At 33.3% G+C, this 20,668-nt stretch overlaps 1 protein-coding gene across 3 annotated transcripts in view; it reads left to right on the forward strand.

Annotated features, from left to right (window-relative positions):
- Positions 1 to 20,668, forward strand: part of LOC149794593 (uncharacterized) — a 91,221-nt gene that overhangs the window by 42,683 nt on the left and 27,870 nt on the right. For all 3 annotated transcript variants that reach the window (XM_089968883.1, XM_089968882.1, XM_089968881.1), the window contains 3 exons: positions 5,814 to 6,146; positions 11,575 to 11,871; positions 19,931 to 20,239. In XM_089968883.1, the coding sequence (XP_089825009.1) occupies positions 5,814 to 6,146; positions 11,575 to 11,871; positions 19,931 to 20,239 (939 nt within the window). The remainder of the gene's footprint in view (positions 1 to 5,813; positions 6,147 to 11,574; positions 11,872 to 19,930; positions 20,240 to 20,668) is intronic.

Below are 20,668 nucleotides of genomic sequence, written 5' to 3' on the forward strand. Positions count from 1 at the left end.
CATACTGTGTGGTCATATGGACTTCATGACATACTGTGTGGTCATATGGATTGTATGACATACTGTATCGTCATATGGATTTCATGACCTACTGTGTGGTCATATGGACTTCATGACCTACTGTATGGTCATATAGATTTTATGACATACTGTATGGTCATATGCACTTCATGATACTCTATGGTCATATGGACTTCATGACATGCTGTATGGTCATATGGATTTCATGACATACTGTGTGGTCATATGGACTTCATGACATACTGTATGGTCATTTGGACTTTATGACATACTGTATGGACTTCTTGACCTACTCTATGGTCATATGGATTTCATGACCTGCTGTATGGTGAAATGGATTTCATGACATACTGTATGGTCATTTGGACTTCATGACATACTGCATGGTCATATGGATATTATGACATACTGTGTGGTCATATGGATTTTATGACATACTGTATGGTCATATGGATTTCATGACATACTGTGTGGTCATATGGATTTTATGACATACACTATGGACTTCATGACATACTGTATGGTCATATGGACTTCATGACATACTGTATGGTGATATGGATTTCATGACTTACTGTTTGGTAAAGTAAATATATCATTGTTAATATTCAATAAATATTAAATGAAAAACTTTGCAGTTAATGTAACTCTCATTTATGACCTGTAAATGATTCAAACCCATGTCCTATACATGACTGAATTCATGACATATTAATGATTGAATTCCATGACCTATACTGATTGAATTCCATTACTTATAGTGATTGAGTTCTGTGATCTATAAATGATTTAATTCCATGATCTATAATGATTGAATTCCATGACCTATAAATAATTGAATTCCATGACCTATAATGATTGAATTCCATGACCTATACATGATTAAATTCCATGACCTATAATGATTAAATTCCATGACCTATAATGATTGAATTCCATGACCTATACATGATTGAATTCCATGACCTATAATGATTGAATTCCATGACCTATACATAATTGAATTCCATGACCTGTACCTGATTGAATTCCATGACCTATACATGATTAAATTCCATGACCTATAATGATTGAATTCCATGACCTATAATGATTGAATTCCATGACCTATAATGATTGAATTCCATGACCTATAATGATTGAATTCCATGACCTATACATGCTTGAATTCCATGACCTATACATGATTGAATTCCATGACCTATACATAATTGAATTCCATGACCTATACATGATTGAATTCCATGACCTATACATGATTAAATTCCATGACCTATAATGATTGAATTCCATGACCTATAATGATTAAATTCCATGACCTATAATGATTGAATTCCATGACCTATAATGATTGAATTCCATGATCTATAATGATTGAATTCCATGACCTATACATGATTAAATTCCATGACCTATAATGATTGAATTCCATGACCTATAATGATTGAATTCCATGACCTATAATGATTGAATTCCATGACCTATAAATGATTGAATTCCATGACCTATACATGATTGAATTCCATGACCTATACATGATTAAATTCCATGACCTATAATGATTGAATTCCATGACCTATAATGATTAAATTCCATGACCTATAATGATTGAATTCCATGACCTATAATGATTGAATTCCATGATCTATAATGATTGAATTCCATGACCTATACATGATTAAATTCCATGACCTATAATGATTGAATTCCATGACCTATACATGATTGAATTCCATGACTTATACATAATTGAATTCCATGACCTATACATGATTGAATTCCATGACCTATAATGATTGAATTCCATGACCTATAATGATCGAATTCCATGTCCTATACATGATTGAATTCCATGACCTATACATGATTAAATTCCATGACCTATAATGATTGAATTCCATGACCTATAATGATTGAATTCCATGACCTATAAATGATTGAATTCCATGACCTATACATGATTGAATTCCATGACCTATACATGATTAAATTCCATGACCTATAATGATTGAATTCCATGTCCTATACATGATTGAATTCCATGACCTATACATGATTGAATTCCATGTCCTATACATGATTGAATTCCATGACCTATACATGATTGAATTCCATGACCTATAATGATTGAATTCCATAACCTATAAATGATTGAATTCCATGTCCTATACATGATTGAATTCCATGTCCTATACATGATTGAATTCCATGACCTATACATGATTGAATTCCATGTCCTATATATGATTGAATTCCATGACCTATACATGATTGAATTCCATGACCTATAAATGATTGAATTCCATGTCCTATACATGATTGAATTCCATGACCTATACATCATTGAATTCCATGACCTATAATGATTGAATTCCATGTCCTATACATGATTGAATTCCATGTCCTATACATAATTGAATTCCATGACCTATACATGATTGAATTCCATGACCTATAAATGATTGAATTCCATGTCCTATACATGATTGAATTCCATGACCTATACATGATTGAATTCCATGACCTATAATGATTGAATTCCATGACCTATACATGATTGAATTCCATATCCTATACATGATTGAATTCCATGACCTATACATGATTGAATTCCATGACCTATAATGATTGAATTCCATAACCTATAAATGATTGAATTCCATGTCCTATACATGATTGAATTCCATGATCTATAATGATTGAATTCCATGACCTATACATGATTGAATTCCATGACCTATACATGATTGAATTCCATGTCCTATACATGATTGAATTCCATGTCCTATACATGATTGAATTCCATGTCCTATACATGATTGAATTCCATGACCTATAATGATTGAATTCCATGACCTATAATGATTGAATTCCATGACCTATAATGATTGAATTCCATGACCTATCATGATTAAATTACATGACCTATAATGATTGAATTCCATGACCTATACATGATTAAATTCCATGACCTATAATGATTGAATTCCATGACCTATAATGATTGAATTCCATGATCTATAATGATTGAATTCCATGACCTATACATGATTAAATTCCATGACCTATAATGATTGAATTCCATGACCTATAATGATTGAATTCCATGACCTATAATGATTGAATTCCATGACCTATAAATGATTGAATTCCATGACCTGTACATGATTGAATTCCATGACCTATACATGATTAAATTCCATGACCTATAATGATTGAATTCCATGACCTATAATGATTAAATTCCATGACCTATAATGATTGAATTCCATGACCTATAATGATTGAATTCCATGATCTATAATGATTGAATTCCATGACCTATACATGATTAAATTCCATGACCTATAATGATTGAATTCCATGACCTATACATGATTGAATTCCATGACCTATATATGATTGAATTCCATGACCTATACATAATTGAATTCCATGACCTATACATGATTGAATTCCATGACCTATAAATGATTGAATTCCATAACCTATACATGATTGAATTCCATGACCTATAATGATTGAATTCCATGACCTATAATGATTGAATTCCATGTCCTATACATGATTGAATTCCATGACCTATACATGATTAAATTCCATGACCTATAATGATTGAATTCCATGACCTATAATGATTGAATTTCATGACCTATAAATGATTGAATTCCATGACCTATACATGATTGAATTCCATGACCTATACATGATTAAATTCCATGACCTATAATGATTGAATTCCATGTCCTATACATGATTGAATTCCATGACCTATACATGATTGAATTCCATGATCTATAATGATTAAATTCCATGTCCTATACATGATTGAATTCCATGACCTATACATGATTGAATTCCATGATCTATAATGATTGAATTCCATGACCTATACATGATTGAATTCCATGACCTATGATGATTGAATTCCATGTCCTATACATGATTGAATTCCATGTCCTATACATGATTGAATTCCATGACCTATACATGATTGAATTCCATGATCTATAATGATTGAATTCCATGACCTATACATGATTGAATTCCATGACGTATAACGATTGAATTCCATGTCCTATACATGATTGAATTCCATGTCCTATAATGATTGAATTCCATGTCCTATACATGATTGAATTCCATGTCCTATACATGATTGAATTCCATGTCCTATACATGATTGAATTCCATAACCTATACATGATTGAATTCCATGACCTATAATGATTGAATTCCATGATCTATACATGATTGAATTCCATGATCTATAATGATTGAATTCCATGTCCTATACATGATTGAATTACATGTCCAATACATGATAGAATTCCATGTCCTATACATGATTGAATTCCATGTCCTATACATGATTGAATTCCATGACCTATACATGGTTGAATTCCATGATCTATAATGATTGAATTCCATGACCTATACATGATTGAATTCCATGTCCTATACATGATTGAATTCCATAACCTATACATGATTGAATTCCATAACCTATAAATGATTAAATTCCATGACCTATAATGATTAAATTCCATGACCTATAATGATTGAATTCCATGTGCTATACATGATTGAATTCCATGACCTATACATGATTGAATTCCATGACCTATGATGATTGAATTCCATGACCTATAATGATTGAATTCCATGTCCTATACATGATTGAATTCCATGTCCTATACATGATTGAATTCCATGACCTATACATGATTGAATTCCATGACCTATAAATGATTGAATTCCGTGACCTATACATGATTGAATTCCATGTCCTATACATGATTGAATTCCATGACCTATACATGATTGAATTCCATGACCTATAATGATTGAATTCCATAACCTATAAATGATTGAATTCCATGTCCTATACATGATTGAATTCCATGACCTATAAATGATTGAATTCCATGACCTATACATGATTGAATTCCATGTCCTATACATGATTGAATTCCATGACCTATACATGATTGAATTCCATGACCTATAAATGATTGAATTCCATGTCCTATACATGATTGAATTCCATGACCTATACATGATTGAATTCCATGATCTATAATGATTGAATTCCATGTCCTATACATGATTGAATTCCATGTCCTATACATGATTGAATTCCATGACCTATACATGATTGAATTCCATGACCTATAAATGATTGAATTCCATGTCCTATAGATGATTGAATTCCATGACCTATACATGATTGAATTCCATGACCTATAATGATTGAATTCCATAACCTATAAATAATTGAATTCCATGATCTATAATGATTGAATTCCATGTCCTATACATGATTGAATTCCATGACCTATACATGATTGAATTCCATGATCTATAATGATTGAATTCCATGACCTATACATGATTGAATTCCATGACCTATACATGATTTAATTTAATGACCTTAAGTGATCGAATTCCTTGACCAATAAATGATTGAATCTGTTTAACTTCAAGATGTTACCAACAGAGGTTCTGGGTACAGAGAGGGAGCTGTTAGTTTTTAACATTGTGCAGTATGGAGTCATGACACATTAAGTGGGAGTTCAACTACTTATCTGCATGTCAGTCAAAACTATTTTTTGAAAATTGAATACCTTTTACTCAGTAATTGTGCACTTGTGATGATTCTTAAAATGATAAAAGTTCCAAGTAGTAAAAAGTAAACCTTTTTTTTATTCTGCAAAAAAATTTTGATCTATGCAGGGTATCTTTTCATATTTTTGTATATATCTTATTTTAATTGCATTGCTTTTGATTAGGTGTAAAATGGTCCAAAATGGCCATAGCTCCTTGCAGTGTGCCTATGAAATGGGCAGCCTCCAACTTCTGCTGCCGTACCCAGAATGTTCCACCAACAGCTACCGTCTACTTCTATTATAAATTGGCATCCAGTGTCACATATGTGGCTACAGTTCATCAGCCAGGATGTAATGCGTCAGTTCAGTGGGGAGGGAGTTTAACTTGTAACCAGGACAACAATGAACTGGTGTACAACTTGGCAAACCCAAGTATTAATTTTCAAAATGCCATAGGAATCTGGGGCTGCAGTTACTATGCCAATGAATCTTCCTATACCCTGGAGGAATACCAAGGTTGGTTTTCATTTCCAACTTTATTTTAAATCCTTTCCGTTAATTCATTGATTCCTTTTTAAATGTTTGCTCATTTGTTTCTTCTATCACAAAATCATGTGTCTAATAATTCAGAAGATAATTTGAAATTTAATAGTAAAGTATGATAATGACCTTTATACCATACAAATTTTAAAATTGTCTATGGCCTATGTTAATCAAGGTGCTTTCTTGAACAGCTTGTGTTTAAAGATGGCTACATTTGAGGTGCTGTATATGGGGTGGTAAATCAATGCATAGTACAAGGTTGGGGTGTTACTATTTTGTTTTGATTTCTTAATTTAAAATTAATTCAAGTGGAGTACAAAACAAATGTTATTACTATTTCCAGTAATGGTGATTTTCTAGGACCATCAGTCTAACTTTTTCATGTCTAATTCAGTAAACAATGCTGCATGCATTTTGGGTGGTGGGTCAGTTCAGAGTTGAAGTTGATGGTCATTTATCAAGGCAGAAAAGTACAAACTTATAGAACAAAAAGTATTGTATGCATATTTATTTTTAAAAAAATTTTGGTAGACACTTGCAAAGATTTTAGAACTACTTTTTAGCACCTTATAATGTTCAAATATTCTGATTTTTAAATTCCCACTTTTATGTTGAACATTGCTGAATGTGTTGGTTCAGTTTTAATGAGATGATTTTGCATTTAGATTTTAGCATATAGCTTAGAATTTCTGTTTTCTGTTTTAAAAACATAAGTTATTAGTTAACTTAAGTGCATAAATGACATGCATTAAATACATTGTGCATAAATGACATGCATTAAATACATTGTGCATAAATGACATGCATTAAATACATTGTGCATAAATGACATGCATTAAATACATTGTGCATAAATGACATGCATTAAATACACTAGGTTGCTAATTATTTAGAGGGTTTCTTGCTTTAGAGAGCAAAACATGTTGGGAATCGAACAGCTGAATTTCAAGGAAGGCTTTTCTTCAAGTCTGGCTCATTCAGATTGTTGGATGTGTCTGTTTTATTTACAGATCTCTAGCAAGTCACTTATATAACACTTACAGTTAGTGAAAGAAAGAAAAAGCTATTATAATATTATCCAGCATCTCTCTGTATTGTCTTTCCATTTTCCATTGTACTTAACAGTCTACAAAAGCAAAATCTGTGTTTTTATTTGTATTGATGAGTGTAGTTTAGTGTATTGATGAGTGTAGTTTAGTGTATTGATGAGTGTAGCTCAAAAACACATTTTAGTAAAATCATTGTGATAACTATGTGCTGTAAATTGTCTTTGTTATCATAGGAATCATAGCTGATTACAGCAGAATGTGTCATATCACAGCACCACTGTAACACTTTACAACACAGCTGACAAAATTCATAACTTGTGTGTTTTGCTCCTTGTTCACAGAAAGGCTAAGATTGATGTGGCATACTGCCAGCCCGTACAGAAATTTCTCATGGATTCCATATGGAATACTTCAGGAATCCATATGGAAGAGATATGGACTGAAAAACTTATGGAATCAGACAATTTATTCCATATCAGTTCCATAAGTACTTCACAGCAAGTGAAAATTCTATATGGAATAAAGTTGCAACTTTAATCCATAAGCACTTTTTTCCATATGGAAAGCAGGCTCATGTATTATAACATCATAGAAAATACTCTCTGAAGAATTAATAACGTAAACTATCTGATTCAAATAGAAATATTGGTGGGAGTTAGAGTACATGTATATGTCAGTATAGCTTATGTGGAAGAACTAATATATACTCGTATAAATTTGAAGAAATACATGTATGTCAGTTTTTCTTTAATTTATTCCACAGATGTTTAAAAACAGACAAAGACATAGCCAAAAAAGTAGAGAAAATGTAAACATGATCAGAAAATTAATATCTGGTAGTACAAGCATAGATGAATCTTTGGACTTAAAAAATAATTTGGTGCTGGTGGATTTTGGGCTTGATCTGGTGTTTATTCTGAAAAGTAATTTTTTTGGCTTCCTATTAAAATAGGCTCTATAAAAATCATACCCTATGTGAAAATGTGACTTAAATTTCAGCAAAATCAATGAACATTTCTTGACATTCACTCAAATGTCCTTTTTCACTAAAATTATGGTATTTTAGGAGATTTTACCAAAATTTCTGAAAATATCAGTGAAATTTTGTGATTGAAGTTTCACTGACTCTGCTAACATTTCTGAAAATATCAGTGGGAATTTGTAATTGAAATTTCAGTGAGAGTTTGTCAACAATTCTAAAAATATAGTGATATTTTGTGATTATAATATCACTGACATTTTAGTAAAAAAATATCAATAAAATATAATAAAATTTATTTTTTGTTTCTTGTACAGTTTGAATCATTTTCAGCAGCATTTATATTCCCTGTTTCTGATAGCTGTAATTGTATTCTTTATTTTGGGCACAATAACTTCTTTTCACATCTTTCTGTATTATATTTCTTTATCAAATTTTGTTATTGTTGTTGTTGTATTTTTTTTTAACTTAACCTGGATTTAACTGCCTTCAAACAAGTTTCTTGTTTTTTGTTTTAAATCAGAATTTCGCTTTTCTCCTGATCTGAATCTGATTTTCCTCGAGGCAGACCCTTTTTTAAATATCTTCTCCGAAACTTTTTTAAAAATAATGCTCTTTCCGGTCCCATTCTGCAATGAGCTTTGTAATAAGTATTTGTTCCGTTTATTATTTAAAGGATGATCATTGTAAAGAGCTTTCTGATTGGTCAAAATTTTGTATTTGCCCAATGAATCGTTGTGTAACGAAAACTGATGGGAATGCTAAACATGCTGATTCGAGCGGAATACGAATTTGAATAACCATTTGAAAAATGTGTGGCAACGAGAATTGCTTGAATGCAAAGTCAACGGGAATGTAATTTGTCAGTCTGTATGAAAACTGAATGCCAGGACTAGCATTTTGCTTTTTGTGCCACAAAGAGCTACACAGTAGCGGCTAACGTGCTAAATAAGACAAGGAATTGAACCAGGATGATTTCGAAGTTATATAACTCAAAACTGGTTAACTTCCAGAATGAATTTAAGGAGGACAACGTATAGATCACTGGTGGGAATTGTTGCAAAATACCCTATGAGATATCGTCATATCTTTGCGGAATTTTCTTGTCCCACGCGTAGAATCATCGTTCAATATCGTGAGGCATTATTGTGTATATTATCAAAATATTCTAGGTGTGTTGGAATTCAGTGTAAAATAAGAGTACTTATATCATGATAAACATTTGTCACGGCTGCTTATGGAACAAGGACTAATTCAAGAGACCACAACAGCATCATAGTTTGTACATTAATAAAAAATCAAGTCTGTAGTACAAGTGACATGGCAGGCTTCTAGCATTTCTTCTTTTCATGTCTCAAATGGATGCTGTTCTGTAACTTTGCATTATTTTCACAGTTGAATTTTTCAGTGCAGATTAATATTTTATGTATGTTTATGTGTTCACAGATGTCTGTGCATATATTCCAGGTTTGATACTTTGATTTTTAAAATCACTTAATTATTTAGTGTCAAGCCATATTCTTCACATGTTGTATATACTGTATATATTGTACATAACAGATAAAAGGCCTCAAGGTATATTAGTTCTGTATTAAGTTACCTTCTCTAAACAAAGGTATCATTATTATTATTATTATTATTATTACTATTATTATTATTATTATTACTATTATTATTATTATTATTATTATTATTATTATTAACTCCCATATCTCTTGCCTTGGATGTCATATAATTACAACATCTGTAAAAAAAAATCATGCAAACTTAATATCACCTTGGTTAATAAAGTCCTGTTTAATTCATATTCATTATTAATTTGAAACCTTCTGAAATGTATGAAGAACTTCTGAAACTTCAGTAAAATACTACAAGTTTTAGTCAAATATTTGTGAAATCTTACCAGACTTTTCAGTGAAATGAAAAAGACTTAAGTGATGCCATCATGGATTAGGCTTTGCATGTGAGAAAGAAAATGAGGACAAGAAAAACCTAAATCTTATTTGATAATTTAGTCTGTCAAAATAAAATTTATGAACCATTAAAAAAATTATGGTGAATATTTATCATTGATTCCCAATAATGTCTAAGAATCCTTGGGCAGTTTAATAGAAATCTGAAGCAGATTTTTTTTGTGGTTTAGACAGAAAGCGCTTAAAAAACCCATCTGAAATCTGCCTTAAGTATGCCTGGAAAATTTTGTATGGGATGTGCTTTTTACAAATTCCATATGGACCATTTGCCAATTCCATATGGATTATTCACAAATTCCATATGGATTATTGCCAAATTCCATATGGATTATTGCCAAATTCGATATGGAATTTTAATTTTATTCCATATGGACAACCTACAGATCTCATGGACTAATTAGCATATTCCATGTGATTTTCCATACAGAGTACATACAGAATCCATAACATTTCCATATGGATACACTGAAATCCATAAGACTGCTTCAACTGTAGAATAAAAATGTCCATATGGATATTTCTGTAAAAGTATGTATGGATTCCATATCCAATCCATGTGAAAATTTTGTATGGGGGGATATGCCATCAGATTAGATATAGTAATACGCCATATCAGACTCGTTTCTTTCTTAAGACAACAAAACACAAATGCTGTTCTGTAATTATTACATATACCCATCATTTTATGCTTCCAGTCATTTTAAATTATACAATGTCAATCAAACTCAAAACAACTGTAGATTGATGCAAGTTCAGTTTTTATGTATCATAAAATGTCAGTGTGTGGGTGCCATTAAGAACAGTTAAATGGTTCTAGTCAGTATTTGAGATATGGAAATACAGATTGAAGAAATGTATCAGATGCTGGATGAACCGTGCGAGCTAAAATGAGAATGTAATAAAATATTGAATATTACATATATCTGTTGAATAGAAGAATAAATGGATATGTAATAAAAATGAGTATTACATATAGACAAAGAATATAAATGTGTGGGTTGAATAAAGGTACAATATGTATCTTCCCCTGTATCAGATGTACATTAATTTCAATAGATGTATTGAGACCAAACTCAATCTGTTGGTGCAAGATAATGATGAAATTATGTTTCAGATAAAACTTGGCCAGTACATGACCTTCCTTCATTCAATATTGATTAAGGATCATGGCACAGGTATTATTTGATTAAAAGGATTTTGAAAAAGGGACATCATTACAGGCAATTGTTAAATTATTAGCAGTTGTAACTTAAATAGTTTGACATTGCATTTTTTAATCATTTCACATTCTTTTCTTGTGCAAATTTGTCATATTTACCATAAAAGCAATCAAAGTACAGTCAGAAAATTTACGTTCTATGGTCTGTTCTTGCAAGTTTTATTTGTATCTTTTGTTTCAGTGTTAACTGGCGATAATGGATTTAGGATGGTCCATCCTGGAGATGGAACTGTGTTGACATGGATGACCTTTTCCAAATCAGGCTTGTATCTCAAAGTTATCTCCCCTGGTGGTCTGCTTCTCCTTAATGTTTCCAAAAATAACATTACCTACACTGCAGAGAAGGTCCAGTTTGTTGGGAATTTATCTGTGGGAAATGTGTCCATTCAGTTGAACAATGTTCTGGAGAAAGATAATGGCACTTACACATGCAACATCACGAATAATGAAAATATTGGGATCACAGTAGTTGTTTTAAGTGAGTTGATTTCATTGTGTTCTTGCTATGTTACATGTGCTGCAATTATCTAAATAAAAAACATTTTAACCATTTACAAATACATTTTACTCCACTTTATTGTTAATTATCTCATTCCTTTCTAGTCCAGAAAACTACACTGGGTCCATTTTAGCATATTTAAAAATTATACATGCAAAATTACATCTTAGTATGTTTATGATTCCAAAGTACCACTGTTTTATATTTGTGTTGTGATAACCTTGCATATATGTGTGTATTTATAATGATCTGTCATTATATACAATTCTTACATGATCTGTCATTATAAACTAATCTTATATCATCTGTCATTATATACCATTGTTACAAGATCTGTCATTTTCTAACATGATCTGTCATTATATACCATTCTTACAATAGCTGTTCTTATATAGGCCCGGTTCTTACAAGATCTGTCATTATATGCCATTCTTACATGATCTGTCATTTCATACCATTCTTACAAGATCTGTCATTATATACCATTCTTACATGATGTCATTATATACCATTCTTACACAATCTGTAATTTCATTCTGTTCTTACGAGATCTGTCATTATATGCCATTCTTACAAGATCTGTCATTATATACCATTCTTACTTGATCTGTCATCTATCATTCTTACAAGATCTGTCATTTCATACTATTTTTACAAGATCTGACATTACATACCATTCTTACATGATCTCATTTCATATGATTTCTACAAGATCTGTCATTATATACCATTCTTACAAGATCTATCATTTCATACTGGACTCACATGATCTGTCATTTCATACCATTCTTACAAGATCTGTCATTTCATACTGTTCTTGCAAGATCTGTCATTATATACCATTTTTACATGAGCTGTCATTTCATAGCATTCTTACATGATCTGTCATTTTATACCATTCTTACAAGATCTCTGATTATATACCATTTTTACAAGTACTGTCATTATATCCTGTTCTTACAAGAATGGTCATTATTTACCATTTTTACAAGATCTGTCATTTCATACCATTCTTACAAGATATTTCATTTCATACCATTCTTCCAAGATCTGTCATTATATACCATTCTTACAAGATCTGTCATTATATACCATCCATACACGATCTGTCATTATATACCATTCTCAATTGGTCTGTCATCATATATATCTCAGATATGACTACAAGATGGCCACTATCGTTTAACCGGCTTAAAGCAGCTGTTCCATTTTTTAGTGCCATTTTCACGATATTTGTGCTTGTTGCCTGTTTTCATCTACGTTATTGTGTTCATTATGTATTGGCTGTTAAATTCGTGTGTGTTTCTTCATCTCTTTGTTTTTAAAAAGAAAATAATTAGACTTTTTCTCAGCTGTCTTGCTCCACTGTTTTTGAACAAACTGCTATCACGTGATACTCGCCTGCCAACCCGTTTATGCTATGATGGATCCTCATTAATTGCTTTAAATGATCACTCCTTGGCTCTCCACACTACATTGTGCTCTAGACTAAATGAACTGGGACTACATTCCTCATTACCTAAATGTAAACAGAAGCGAAAAAAGAAACGTTTCAAAGCTGGCCGGCGTAGAACAGGAAGAAGAATTCCAGTTATCTCCCTTATTTTGGCTCAACAATTTAAAAATAATTTGACTGTTAATTTAGATCACTTAATTCAAATCCCTATTAATTCGTCAACCTTTGTGTCAACTATCCAACAGATACCTCTGCATATTGCATTATTCAATGCCCAGTCAGTAGGACCAATGGAAAAGCGCACAGAAATAGTTAATTTTATCACCGACCAAAATATTGACGTTTTTTTTCCTGACAGAAGCATGGCTAAAAACATCAGGCGCTGAGCCCAAGTGTGTGGATCTAACACCCACTGGTTACTCCATCAAGTCGTTTCCCCGTAATTCTTACGGAGTTGGAATTGCTGTCATCACAAAGAACTCCATGATAAAACGTCTTAACCACACCACAACATTCAATTTCGACCACACATTGTTTGAACTAGTCCAAACCACACTCACACTGGAGCAAAGGTCAGTCCATTTTTTCTGCCTATACCGCCCTCCTCCTAGTAGAAAAAACAATCTGGCTGACTCTCTTTTTGGAGCAGTTTCCGAATCTCCTGGACTATGGAAATTCGATAGGTGGCAACCTGATTATTCTTGGAGATTTCAACTTTCACTTTGACTGTCCCAGAAACCCAAATACATCAAAACTCCTAGATTCCATTAATGTTTTCAACCTCAAACAGTCAGTTAACCAACCCACCCATAAACATGGTCACATTTTAGACTGGATTCTTCATAGACCTGATGATAACATTCTACTGTCCTCCCTGGTATCCCATGACCTTGCATCAGATCACCTCTGCATTATATACCATCTTGACATATCAGTCCCTAACCCTCCACCTTTATCTGCTACTAAGAGAAACCTCCATATGATAAATGGAATGAAACTAATGCACAACATCCAGGCTAACCTAACAACTTGCTTACCTCCTACTGCAGAACAACTTGATAACTGCCTGCATTCATTGCTTGACAAACATGCCCCAGCTACCAAGTGCAGAGTATCAATTCAAAAGTGTTCTCCACGGTATAGCAGTGTTAGGGACCAGCTTTGCACTGCTAAAAGAGACCGCCATAAAGCTGAGAGGCTTTGGCTTTCCACCAGACTCACTATTCATAAGCAGATCTATGAAGCCGCTAAGAAGAATGTCACAAATATAGTCCATGCAGCGAAATCAGCCCACTACTCTACTAACATCATGGAAAGTTCCAGCTGCAAAGAGGTCTTCGAGATTACTAACAAGATAATGTCAAGGAACAAATCTACACCACTTCCAACTACCTTCTTTCCAGTTGACCTTCTGGACAGGTTTGAAAATTTCTTCCGTGAGAAAGTACAGACCATTAGAGAATAGCTTGACACCACAATTTCAATTGACTCGTCGTCACCATACAGTTGGGATACAGAATTTGAGTGGCAACCATTAGCAGCATTTGTACCTGTCTCTATGGATTTCATACGTTCAATCCTGATGAAGAGTGCACCAAAGTGATGTGAACTTGGTCCAATTCCAACATCACTGCTGCTTGAGTGCTTAGATCCAGTATTGCCTTCACTAACTGATGTTATTAATACCTCTCTCTCATCTGTGGAGTTCCCATCATTTTTCAAAACTGCCATTGTAAAGCCTCTGCTGAAAAAACCAACACTAGACCATAATGATTTAAAGAACTACCGCCCAGTTTCTAATCTCCCATTCATATAAAAAATCTTAGAAAAGGTTGTTCTACCCCAGCTTGTATCTCATCTAAATTCAAACAGTCTTTAGCAACGTACAATCTGAAACTACTCTTCTTAAAGTAGTTAATGACATTTTCTCTGCGTTGGATAGTGGAAAGATTACAGTCCTCACCCTCCTTGATTTGTCTGCAGCATTTGACACAATAGACCATGATATATTACTTCACCGTCTCCAGCATGTATTTGGCATTCATGATACAGCCTTTCTGTGGTTAAATTCCTACTTGGTCAACAGGACACAGATTGTATCTGTAAATGGAATACACTCCAACCCAGTTGATCTATGTTGTGGTGTTCCACAGGGGTCTGTTCTTGGACCTGCTCTCTTCATTCTGTACACTCAGTCGCTCTCAAGTGTCATAGATCATTATCCAGTGTCTCACCAATTGAACTCTGATGACACCCAAATATACAAATCTAGCCACCCAACTGAAGTTGATGCTACCATCCAAGGTGTAGAGAGGTGCATTTCTGATGTGAAATCATGGATGACATGTAACAAGCTGCAGATGAATGATGATAAAACTGAGGCCATTCTGATCACAACACAAAGACTTTCTCATTCACATCCTTTACCTCAAACAATAAATATCAGCAACACCAACATTAAATTCACACAATCAGTATGAAACCTAGGTGTTACTCTGGACAGTACTCTCACATTGCACCAACATGTCATGAACATATGCAAGGCTGCATATCTTGAGCTGAGACGCATCAGCTCAGTTAGCAGATATCTTTCAGTTGATGTCACTTAAACACTTGTGTGTTCATTAGTACTTTTTAGACTGGACTATTGTGACTCAATTCTGTCTGGTTCATCTCAATATCTGCTACAGAAACTTCAAAAAGTTCAAAACATAGCTGCTTGGATCATACTTAGAGTACCACGATCAGAGCACACCTCCCCGCTGCTCTGTACCCTACACTGGCTATCCATTCGATCCAGAATCAAACACAAAATTTGTTCTCTGTGCTATGTTTCACTGTCGGACTCTAGTCCAATATACCTATCCGACCTCACCCATGTGTGCACACCAGCAAGATATTTACGCTCCTCTTCTGACAATCGTATACTCATTATTCCAAGTATGAAAACAAAGTCATATGGACAGCGTTTTTTTGCATACCAGGGCCCAGCAACGTCGAATGAATTGCCCACTAACTTAGACACAAAGACACAGTGATCACATTCAAGAGAGCTCTCAAAACTCACTTATTACGACTGCAAGAACAAACTTAAAGACCTAATAATGTTTCCTACCTTAAATATTCTCAGCGTGTTTTTTAATGTTATCTAATTTCATGGCATTTGTTTTTGTAATCATAGCATTATATGTTTTTTATCTTATAGGTGTTGTCTAATGTTGTAAAGTGCTTAGAGCTTCTAAAGATTAGGCACTATACAAAGTTCTCATTATTATTATTATTATTATTATTATTATTATTATTATTATTATATACCATTCTTACATGATCTGTCATTATATACCATTCACACATGATCTGTCATCATATACCATTCTTACATGATCTGTCATTATATACCATTCATACATGACCTGTCATTATATACCATTCTTACATGTCATTATATATCATTCTTACATGATCTGTCATTTTATACCATTATTACATGATCTGTGATTATATACCATTCTTACATGATCTGTCATTATATACCATTCTTACATGATCTGTCATCATATACCATTCATACATGATCTGTCATCATATACCATTCTTACATGATCTGTCATTATATACCATTCATACATGATCTGTCATTATATACCATTCTTACATGATGTCATTATATATCATTCTTACATGATCTGTCATCATATACCATTATTACATGATCTGTGATTATATACCATTCTTACATGATCTGTCATTATATACCATTCTTACCATGATCTGTCATTATATCCCATTCTTACATGATGTCATTATTTACTTTTCTTACATGATCAGGATGGTTTTGATTAGTTTAGTATGTGCACTATTGTCATTGATTCATCAAATAATGGTTAACAGAATGTGAATAGAATCAGTGCTGGAGTTGACACCAAGACAGGTAAATCACAATTGGGGGGACTACATAATATATCATTTGTGATGCTCTACCAAGCTAAAGACAAGTAATGTAACTGAGACTGTGATTTTCTTGTCTCAGTACCAACCTCCACATTTATTATTTATCTCACCCATTTGTTTCTTTTTTAATATGGAGAAAAAAATAGTTGAAGTTCTGTTCCATTATATCCTTGACTAGCTTTATGTTCAAATACTAAACTGTGTCTAACATTTAGATACCATTAAAGTACATCATGCTATATTACGACATCCCGAAACTATCACATGATGATCTGTAACAACCAACCAGAGATAACCAACCTCAGAGATGCTGCCTGGGAATGTGAATGTGTGAATCATACAAAATTTTATGAATTTTTTTCTTGCAAAACAGTGATGCATGAGAACTCCTACAAATTAGTTCATAATTGCTTGTCACATTTTAGCCCAGGCAGCGTATAGAGGTCTCCTTGTGATTGTTGCAACATGTTCCCTGTTTTCAGACAACCATTAACACATATGAGTACTTTGGCTTGACATGAGTGGTTTATAAATTAAATTTAATTGGCATGGGGCCCAGGAGCAAGTTTTAAGTCTTAGCTTGAACCTTGGATCAAGAAAGTTCCAACATGGTTCATCTACAGACAGTGATTTCATTGGGCTAATACTAGCAGTTGATAGCATTGATGACAATGATTTTTGATGTTCCTAAGTATATTAGATTATTGGAGATGGTAAAATGTTACTGGAAATGCCAGCAAATGATTTTGAACCTCAAAATGATGTCCATTGCATATGTTGGATGGACAAAAACAAATGAAATAATGGTCAACCCCCAATTCAGTAGAAAAGGCAGAATACAAAGCCCAATAGAAATACAGGAATTTTGAATTGGAGAGCAGTTTGCATTTTTTTTTCATGCAGTTTAGCCCTGATTGATCTTGTGCTACCAAGCTATATAGCTCTCTAATGGATGAGATAAACTGAATAAATAGGAATCTAAAAAGAAATTAATATGTACAGATACTTATTTTATCAGATAGCCTCAGTCTGAACAAACAGATTATGGCATATATGGTCTAAAAACTGTAGTGCAACATTATAGAACAGATAAGAAATCCAGCATAGTAATCAGCAAAGTACTTATTCCAGACAGAGAATCTCAGGCAGGTCTGATGTTAGTAAAAAAAAGTCTTATTTTGGAGCAGAGATATCCAAGAGACAATACCTCTGAGTTGTGGAAATTGTACATATATAAAGCAGTTCCTCAACTTGTTAAAGCTGGCTTAGTTAGAGCAGAATGTGAATGGAGTTCTTAGCACAAAGAAAGATTCATGCATAGATAAGGAACAGATTAACATCAGAAACCACCAACAGGTTATTGCTTATACAGCTAGAGGTGGCATCTTTTGATTGCAATAGACCTCCAGCAGAGTGGAGCAGGAAGAAAGAGACATGGAAAATTAAGTGTTATGTAAATATTGAAATATGGCTATTTCCTCCACCACACCCTCCATTTTTCCCCTTATTTTGGTGACAAGGGGGAGTTCCTCTCCTTTAGATAATATTCTGGCAGCATCTCTGCATTCTGAGACAGCTAGACTAACACAGGAGTATCAGTTGCAAATTGAACTTTCTTTGTCGCATGGGTGAGAGAAAGATGTATGTATCTTGAATATATTGACCAAAAGCTGCTTAATTTATTTTGTTTTGTTAAATGATTCAGAGAACTTTGTATAGCAATCAGTGAAGTTATGCAAGAGTAAGGTCAGTGTCACGTGTATATTGAACAGAGCATATTTTATATGTTTGTGTCTAATTCTCATGGCAAAAATGTGGGACAACACATATTTTAGTGCTGTATTTACTTTTGGTCAGAAGCTATTTTTGAGAAAAAGCTCATTATTATATCATTCCTATATTGTACATTTCAGTTTAAGTTCTATATAGGGTGGATATTTATTGTTGTGAGAAAATCTCAAAATTTTCCTTTGAGAACTAAAAATGCTGTATTTGTGGTCTTTTTATTTATCTTATTCCTTGATCCTATTATTTGAGATCTATTTGCAGATTGTCATGTTTGATCATTTATAATGTACACCATAAGTACTCTGGACCTAGATCATCAACCATGTGATTAGTTGGCAGATCAGCTGCTTCTCAATACTCTCTCCCTCTTGGACTCAATGGTCCTTTACTTTTTAGGTGCTGGAGAGATGAGTGACTGGTTTTTGTTTTTTTAATTTTGTGAAAAAAAGCAAAGACCCATATCTGTCATTGCATTATGCAGCAGCAAGACTGAAGATGTTTAAGTCTGAGTTTGAAATGTTGTACCAGTCACAGACAACATTATGTTTGAAAGGTCACATTTGATTGGCTGAAACTAAAAACTCAGTTTCAGTACAGATTTTTCATGATTTCCAAATCTGGTGTGGATATAAAACTCTGAGTACAAATTAGAAGTTGATTTTCCATTATCAGCCAATCAGAAATGATCTTTTGAAATGTTACATTGTTTGTAATTGGTCAAAACAATCTCAGAAACTCAAGATCAAGAGTTTTAGGATTTCCATGCCAGAGTATTAAGTCTGTATGTTATATGTGTACAAACACTGTTAGCTAGGTATTGAAATGTGTTACTTTATTTTTCAGAAAATCCACTAACTCCAATCATCAGTGTTGATCCATTGTCTGTCGTAACATCTGGGTATGAAGTTAGTGGGACAGTTTCTTGTGAAACATCATCACAGTCTGCAGCACCTATGTATTACCATGCCACAATCCAGTACATCTGGATTGTTCCAGACTCTGATGCCAACTACAACACCACTATCTTCAGGAATAAGTTAAATCTGTTTGGTGTGGATTGCAGAATGAATTCATCACTCCCTGTGTATTGTGCTGCAAAGGAGGAAGATGAAATGAGTTATGACAGTGAACCTTTTTATCCTCATGAACTTTGTAAGTTTGATCATAGGAGAATCAGATGTCTGAAATTAAAGTAGTAGATCTTATTCACACTCCTCACAGCACATCTTTTAGAGTATATTGCTGCCATATGGTTATTTTAACCTTTAGGTCATGCCAATGTTGGTACGTCGTCTCCATGCATTAGTACACAAGCATGATGATTGTATCCTCCATTAATACTTACTCCAGCCTAGTAAAAAAGGGTAAAAGAACCAGATTATGTATGACAGCTCAGATGTACTTTCATCATGACAGCATCATTGTAACACAATGTTTGCTGCATGCAACCTTGTAACACATCATCAGGGTAATATGACATTTTCTGCAAACATATCATAATTATCATAATGACCTTTGCTACCTTGTAACATATCAGTCTCTGCTCCATCATTGCAAGTTAGGAATTCATATTACCTTATA

Source organism: Sinohyriopsis cumingii, chromosome 8 (assembly GCF_028554795.1).
Source record: "Sinohyriopsis cumingii isolate HCF-2022 chromosome 8, ASM2855479v2, whole genome shotgun sequence".
In the NCBI taxonomy this organism is placed as follows: domain Eukaryota; kingdom Metazoa; phylum Mollusca; class Bivalvia; order Unionida; family Unionidae; genus Sinohyriopsis; species Sinohyriopsis cumingii.